Consider the following 8,188-nt stretch of genomic DNA (forward strand, 5'->3'; position numbering starts at 1 on the left):
CAGGAAATTCCCATGTTTTTCCTTGTTTATTCCAGCAGTTTTATATCCTGATACTCAGGAAAACCAACCCTGGGGTGACTTAGGGATGAAGGAGGTGAAACGTGAGGGGGAATCATGGATTGTGCTCCAAGGTGGGAATTCTGAGTGAAGGTTGTTTTTTTTTTTAAGGAATAAACCACCAGGAACTTGGAATCTCTCCCCAAAATTCTCCCAGCATTGCAGAGATTCCCAGGGCATGACCACAGGTGGAGCAGAGCCCTGGGGTGACACTGACCCTGCTCCAAAAGGAGGTGGCAGCAGGGTTTTGGCTGAGGTCCCAAAAATCCTTCATCCCATTCCCTGGAAATCCCCGGAAAAATCCAGTTGGTGCCTCCAGGCACCTCCACCCCCAATTTTGGGGCACAAAGCACTTCCAGCCACCTCCTTCCCAGCTCCTGCCTGGAATTCCAGCTTCACAGGAGCCCCGGTGATGGAATTCCCTGCTCTAAAACGCCCCGGAATGACAAACACAGCTTCTCACCACCCAGAAATCCTTGGATTTTTCAGCTTTTTTCCCCCCAAATTTTCCCGGATCAAACCCGATTTATCTTGCAAATCTCTTTATTACAACGCACAGATTAGTCCTGAATAGTTTCTTATGTACAGAAATAGAACTTTAGGTAGAAAAAACCCAACAAAGCCGCCACAAATCAAGGAAAATCCATAGAAAGCCAAATCCAACTTTTCCCGAAACGATACAAAAATAAAATCTGCTGATCACAGTTTTGATTTAAAGCCCTCCAAGCGTTGCTTTCACCCCCTCACCCCACACTTTTGAAGGGATTTGATAAGGAAAAAGGGGGACGCCGAGCTCTGAGATGCTCAGGGATGGATTTTGTGTCCATTCCATTCCATCTCCCGCTGGATTACCTGGAAACCAGGAGGTTGGAGGGGGGGGGGGGGAAAGCTCATCCAAGCAGTGGGAATGCTGGACATGCTGCAGATGGATAAAACCCCTCCTTTTTTCCAAGGTTTCAGCCCTTTGGAAGCAGCAGCTGTTCCTTGTTTCGATCCAATCTCTCCGTTTTTCCAAGCAAACATCGGCAGCTGTCGATTCCCAGCGCTCCCAAGGTTCTCCCAAGCACCAAGAAATCCGAGTTGTCCATAAAGAACTGAAGCACCACGTTCCCAAAAGATCCCAGGAATCGGGAGATCCATGGGAAAAAATGAACTGGGAGATCCATGGAAAAATGAGTGTAGTGTGGTTTCCTGGGAGCACTTGGAATTGTCAGCGCCACTGACCATAAATCCACACATTTTTTCCTCTTGGAATTCCACTTTTCCCCTAAATTAAAAAGCAGATCCAAAGTGAGAGAGCAAAATCCTCCGAAATTCCAAGTGGATTTCTCAGGATTTGAGGGTGTGATTCCAATTTAGAATTTTTTTGGAGGAAAGGAGAATCCAATGTTTTGGGGATGGCAAATGGCATTTGCAGCTGGAATTTGGGCTCCATTCGAATTCACACAACTCTAATTTAATTAATCCCCTAAATGTTGTACTGGCACCACAAAAAGGTGATTTTTTCAACTCAAAAGAGCCACTTCTGGCAAGAAAATTAAAGGATAAATCCCAAAATTCTGGGATTTTTCAAGCCAGGATAAAACAGGAATAAATCATTTTCTCCCCGTAGTTTTCTTCCAAATTAAAAATGGAAGTAATTAAGGATAAAATTAAAGCATTGTTAGGTTTTTGCTCTACAAAAGGGAAATTATTCTGGCCAGCTGAACAAATAATTGATTTATTCACCCAACTTTGTGCAAACATTGGAATTTTTCTGGTTTTATTCCCTCGTGTGAGCTGCTTGGAAAATTCCCACACCAACCTCCAGCTCCAATCCCCCTTTTCCCCTCAACAATTTTTGACTAAAATAATTTAATATTTTAAATTAGGAATATAAATAAAGAGTTTTCTCCTCCCACTGAAATGTTTTTTAGTGACCCCAGTGCAGATACACAGAGTTAATACTGATTTTTTGGGAAAGAAAATAGGAAAATTTCGCCATAAATTTCCTTAAACCCAAGATAATTCTCCTTCAAATTATCAGGACAAGCAGATTGGATATAAAAATTCATTTCAAACCCTCTCCCAAAGCAGAATTACAGCAAAGATTAATTAAATAATTAGGGAATTTTCCTCCCTAAATTCAAGCATCTTCCACAGCCTCATTAAGTACCTCGAAGCTTTAATTATCGATTGGGATGAGGCATTTCCTTGCCCTAAAAGCCAAGGAATTTGGTGCACAAGCAGCCAGAACCCTCTGGAATAATCCTGGAGGAGGGAATTATTTCAAATCAATCAAACCAAAGGGGTTGTGACGCACCAGAGGCCTCCCCAGTGCTCCTGACTGGAATAATCACACCTCAAAAAGCTCCAGGAACACTCCAACATTGGATTATTCCATGCAAAAAGCAGGGAAAAAATCCCTTAAGGGAAGAGATTTTTATAAATGAGGCTTTTGGAGAAGGTGGAAAAGATGGAAAAGCACAAAAAAAACCCCCACCAGCACATTCCTCAGGGAATTTTAAATCAAAACTGCAATTCCAGGGAATGAACCCCATAAATATTTCCTTCAAAATAGGTTTTGCTTTTTTTTGTTTTTTTGTTTTTTTTTTTTTCCTTTTCTTTTCCAAAGTGCAAAAATCCAACTGAACAGTCCCCACTTCCCAAGGTATGGCAGGAAAAGGCATTTTTTGGGAATGGATTGAACCCCAAGCAGTCTGGTTCTCTCAAGTGCTAATTAACAGGAATGCAATTAGAGCACCCTCACCCTTCAGGGAGCTCCAGGGATTTTATCTGGAGAGCAAAACGGGAATTTGTTTGTTCAATATCCAAGTGGGAAAAAGGAAAATCCCACTTTTTCTCCCCATTTCAGCACATGCAGCTGCCACTTGTCATTCAGAGGTTTCATTAATTTAAAGGGTCAGGCAACTTCCAGGAGTTTTAAGGTGCTAGAAGGGATCAGTCCTCTGGGAATGGGATTCTTGGAGCCTATGGAATACCCTCTGTCTGTGCTCTGTGGTCAGGCAATATCCTATGGCTTCCTCAGTCTCCTGGATGCGTTTCTGGAACCTGCATCCATCCCGTGCCATCTCTTCCCAGGGCCCTTTCCGGTCCTCCTCGCTGCTTATGTAATACTCAGTCACTTTTTCAAGGAATGTGACCTGGAAAAAAGAAGGATTTGAGTCAGGAATTCTCACCAAATGGAACTTTAAATGGGTATGGTTTGGGTTTTCAATGAAAGTTCTTAAACACCTAAAAGCGCTGGAAGGTTCAGGAATTTTCTCTGAGGGTAGGGCTGGATGGGATATTGGGAAGAAATTCCAGACTGCAATGAAATTCCCAGAGAAGCTGTGGTTATCCCATCCCTGGAAGTGTTCCAGGCCAGGTTGGCTAATGGGCAAAATGGGTAAAATGGGTAAAATGGGTAAAATGGAAGCCTGGGATAGTGGAAGGTGGCCCTGCCTGTGGGATTGGATGATCCCTTCCAACCCAAACAATTCCAGGATTCCATGTGCTGCCTTAGATGGGATATTAGGAATAAATCCTTCCCTGTGAGGGTAGGGAAGAGTTGGGATGGAATTCCCAGAGAAGCTGTGGCTGCCCCATCCCTGGGAGTGTCCCAGGCCAGGCTGGAGCATCCTGGGATAGTGGGAGGTGTCCCTGCTCATGGAATGGGATGAGCTTCATGGTCCCTTCAACCCAAACCAGCTGGAATTCCATGATTCCATGATTCACTCCCCATTCCCGCCCAAAATATTTCACCTTCAGCTTTAAAACCACCCAGCTGCTGACTTGCCTGGACTAAAATACTCCTCAGCTACTCCAGAGTTACTCAAGGCCGCCCCCTTTCCTGTGGTAAATCCAGAATTCTGGTGAGTATTTCCCTGCTGGTTTAGGGGCTCCTGTCTTAAACTGGTGCCGGTGCAAACTTCCTCTTTTTTTTTCCTCCTTTTTTGGTGAGTTGGGGTTGAGGATTTGTGGTGTTGCTTTCATAATGGGATCTGAGGTTTCTGCACACCATAGAGAAAAATACCACCAAGTTCAAAGCTACCTTTCTTTAACTGGGCATAAATACCCTAAAAATCGAGTTCAATCTTTTGTACGATGGCTTTTTCAGTACTTTCCTAATCTGACCTCCAAGGACATAAGATCTGCTGAATTTTGGGATAAGGTGGGGAGAAAACTCTCCTCTCTTAGGCGTGCAGGAGACGAAACAGTTTCAAAATTCTTTCCTCTCCTGTTACTAAGTTACACTTTGCCAGAGAAAAAGGCAGTACATGAAAAACCTCTGCAAAACCCCCCTGTTAATTCCCTTATACCCTCTTCCAACCCCTGTGTCCCGGACCCCTCTTCCCCTACGCTGGAAGAGGCCTCTGTGAACTCACACCGCGTTCCCTGGGTCGTAACCTCAGCCAGGGCCGTGCCAGGACATTCCGGGCTGGGAATGTGCTCCAGGAAAACGGCTGGGATTGCTGCGGGTTACGTAACAAACCCCCCCAAAAAATAAAGGGCAGAACGGCTGTTGAGTCAAGAGCCCCGTGAGTCACCAGGAGTCACCACGGGAACCGGAATAAGATAAGGAAGGAACACACTCATCCCTACGTGACTGCAACAATTCCTCCATTTCCAGCTGGGGGTGGAGCTGACGAAATGAAATTAAAAATACACACACCGAAAGTGTGTATTTTTAACAGCTATTAAGCTATTTTAAGTAAATAAAGGAACTTATAGGCTCAGGATCTCCACTTGGCAGGGTTTAGATGAAGACTGTAGTAAGGATTTAAGTCTGAGTTAAACCCAGCTTATTTCAGGCTCCTGCTGAACTATTTGTGCCTTTGCATTTAGGTATGAAAAGGCACAAACTGAACTGTCAGCACCTCTGGAAGCAGGACTGATTCCTCAAAAACAAACTCTGCTGTGGGACAAATACTCCTGGAAGCAGGAAAAACCATGGAAATGTAAAGCTCATCCCATTCCACGGGCAGGGACACCTCCCTCTGTCCCAGGCTGTTCCAACCCGGCCTTGGACGTGTCATGTCCAAGGATAGGATGAAGAGATGACTCCAAAAATAATCAGCAGTTGAGGATCCAGAAATCCCCTGATCCCAGGTCTCTGTGGGAGCAGGGCCAGCAGGTCCCACGTGCCCTCAGAGCAGTGCTGAGTGCAACAAACGCTCCCAGCTTTTATGGCTTTAGGAGCGTAAATATTGCAAGATTCCAAGTGGGAATGGCCTTGAGCTGGAGGAATGACCCCAAGAATTCCCGGGAATACCTGGGGATTGTGCTCTGTTGTGGCTGGCCCTGATGCAAGCACCTGCTTCAGGAGCTGTTACATCAGCCCGTCCCCACCTTGCAGCCTTTTTACATCAGTCTGAGCCAGCCTGGGGCACAATTCCCGAGGCTCTGACATCATTTGGGATATTGCAGCCAGCTCATCCCTTCTTTCACCACGGCACGGGATCGCCAGCAGCAGCTGGGCCAAAAATTCCTGCTGCAGCTGCAGCCCTGGGACTTGGGAGCGCTCTAAATTAATTATTAATCTAAATTAAGGGAGAAAATAAATATATCTGCTGTAAAAACACTTAAGAATGATGCATATTTTCTATTTGCATGACTTGTTCCACCATCCCTCATCCAGATGTTTGAGGTATCCACCCTGAACATCTGCAGCACCACAAAAATTTAGGACGAATTCCTATTTCTCTGCATCCTAGTACAGGATTTAGGCATGCCCAAATCCCTCAAAAAATCAAATTACACTGCCGGTTTGGGCTCAAAAGTCCAGTTTTTTATGACATCCCTACTATAAATAACTGTTGTATAAATAACTACATATATTTATCATATAAATGTTGTAATATTTAATATTCTCTTAAATGAAAAATGGGAATATTGGGATAGTTTGTATGGAAACTTGAGTTTACTCCAGAACACGGACAAGCCTGCTTGGGTTAAAAAGAAAACCAACCTAAATAACTTCCTTTTAACCGAAACTGGTGCTTTCCAGGGAAACCCCCTCACAGCTCTGGAGTTTCTCAGGGAAAAATTTACACCCCCCAGCCCCGGAGTTTCTCTGACGTCGAAGCCGCAAGAGAAACAGAACGAAAATTACACCTCAAAACGGAAACCCAACTTGAGAGCCTACAGAAGAAATTAATTACCCCGGTGTCTCAAAATTTCCCATCACGTGCCAAGGATGAGACACAACATTCCAGGGAAATAATCAGCACATATGGAAGCACGGTCTGGAATGCTGGCACAAGTGACCTCACCCCCGCCCCCTGCTTGGCGCAGCGTGGGGTTGTTGTTTTTTGTTTGTTTTTTTTTTGTAATAACAATCCCGAAACACAAAATTATGAGGAGAATCTGTACCTTTTTCCGCTTGGAATTCGCAGTTTTCTCCCCGCACAGAATCCCGCGCTGCCCCAAGTCAGTGACCCCGCAGTTGTGTTTCTCCAGCTGCAGCCTACACACGGCGAAGTGCTCAGCAGTGACAGAACTCGGCCTCTCTGCCCCTTCGAAACCCGGCGGCGTCCCTTTTTTCTCCGCTGTCTGAAAGGCCGCCGTGAAATTTAAAGGGTTATAGGGATCGTCCGAGCTACAGAACGAGTTCCAAAGTTTCAAGCTTTCTGCCTCATCCACGCTGTCACAGTCCCACTCGTCCTCCTCGGAACTAGGAGAGCCCTCAGAGGACTCTGCCCACGAGTCTTCCTCCTCCTCCTCCTCCTCCTCCATGTCCGACATTACCTTTCCCGGATCGCTGGAAGACGTCTGAATGGTGGCTGTGAAATTCTGAGGGTTGTAGGGATCCAAGCTGTAGAAGGAATTCCACAGATGAAGCCTCTCCCCGTCCTGGCTGTCGGCCTCTGAGTCCGAGGGCAGGTCTTCGCTATCAAACCCATCATCATCATCATCATCATCCCAGTCTTCCTCATCCTCACTCTCCTCCCCACTGGATACTCCTCCGATGATATAATCGATTAACTTATTCGCACAGGCAGGTCTGGTGGAAATCGGGAAGTTTTGCTCTGTTTCCGAGTCCTCACCCTCCTCTTCAGCTAAGGCTTCTCCCTCCTCAGCCGCATCCCGGAGCCCCTCCTGCTCCACGGGGACGCCTCCAGGCTGTCTCCCTGCATCCTCGGGCTGCTCCAAATCCCCAGCATCGCCGCGCTGCTCCCCCATTTCTCGGCGGACACCCCTGTGCTGCTGCTGCTGCTGCTCCTCCTCCAGGCTGTGGTAGCCATGGTCGGGGTCCGGCACGGGCAGATGCCAGCGCTGGAGGAACGCCAGGCGCTTGCTGCGGAGGAACTCAGCCTCGGGCAAGCCCTCGGCTCGCAGGGGCTGGGGCAGGTGGCTCTTGCCCTGCTCCAAGCCCAGCACGTACCAGTCCATGGGAAGGGCTCCCAGGCCGCTCCGCACCAACCCGGCTTCCCACAGCCCTGCCGGGGGCTCCGGGCCGCCCTCCGGCCGCTTCTCCAGGGGCTCCTCCTCGACCCAGTCCAGCGAGGTGTCCGCCTTCGGCAGCAGCACCAGCGGCGGCGGTGCCTTGGCGGGGCACAGCGCGGAGCTCAGCGCGGCGCCGGGCAGCAGCCGCTGCAGGAGGGCGGGCAGCGGCGACAGCAGCTGCGACACCACCCGCAGCCACGAGAAGGGCGGGCTCGGCTGGGGCGAGCCGCCCGCGGGCGCCGCGTTGGGCCCCGCCAGCTTCGGCCAGGCCGCGGCCAGGCCCAACCGGGCCCATCCCAAGCCGGGGCCGGCGCGTTCGCGACCGCTGTGTTCCATGGCGCCGTTCAGCGCTGCCAGCGATGCGGAGGTGCGTGTGGAGCGGCGCTCCGTGGCGGGGCGGCGAGTTTGAAGGCTCGGGGGGCGGCGGGCAGCTCCGGTTCTGCTCTCGACTCCATCCTGAGGCAGCTTCAGCACAAAATGGCGGCGCCGCCGCCTCGGCGCTCCCCGCCCCCGGAGGGACGGGAGGGGCGTCACCCTTTCCGCCCCGCCCACTCCGCGTCACCGCCTCCCATTGGGCGGTGTCGGCGAGGCCCCGCCCACTTCCATCTTGGCCACGCCCCGCGGGATTGCATCAGCCAGCGCGCGGCTGGCGGCAGCGCCCCCTGGCGGCGCGGCGGGGTCCCGGGGTGGGGGGGGGGGGGGC

General features: G+C 49.4%; 1 protein-coding gene across 1 annotated transcript; it reads right to left on the reverse strand.

Annotated features, from left to right (window-relative positions):
- Positions 1-582: 582 nt before the first annotated feature.
- On the reverse strand, positions 583-7,982 carry PPP1R15B (protein phosphatase 1 regulatory subunit 15B). Its single transcript, XM_048328090.1, has 2 exons — positions 6,412-7,982; positions 583-3,200 (listed from the first exon to the last, which is right to left on the reverse strand). Exons 1-2 carry the CDS (start codon positions 7,819-7,821, stop codon positions 2,988-2,990), a joined length of 1,623 nt encoding a protein of 540 aa, XP_048184047.1. The 5' UTR covers positions 7,822-7,982; the 3' UTR covers positions 583-2,987.
- Positions 7,983-8,188: the final 206 nt, after the last annotated feature.

The sequence above is a fragment of the Corvus hawaiiensis genome, chromosome 24 (genome assembly GCF_020740725.1).
Source record: "Corvus hawaiiensis isolate bCorHaw1 chromosome 24, bCorHaw1.pri.cur, whole genome shotgun sequence".
Taxonomy (NCBI): Eukaryota; Metazoa; Chordata; class Aves; order Passeriformes; family Corvidae; genus Corvus; species Corvus hawaiiensis.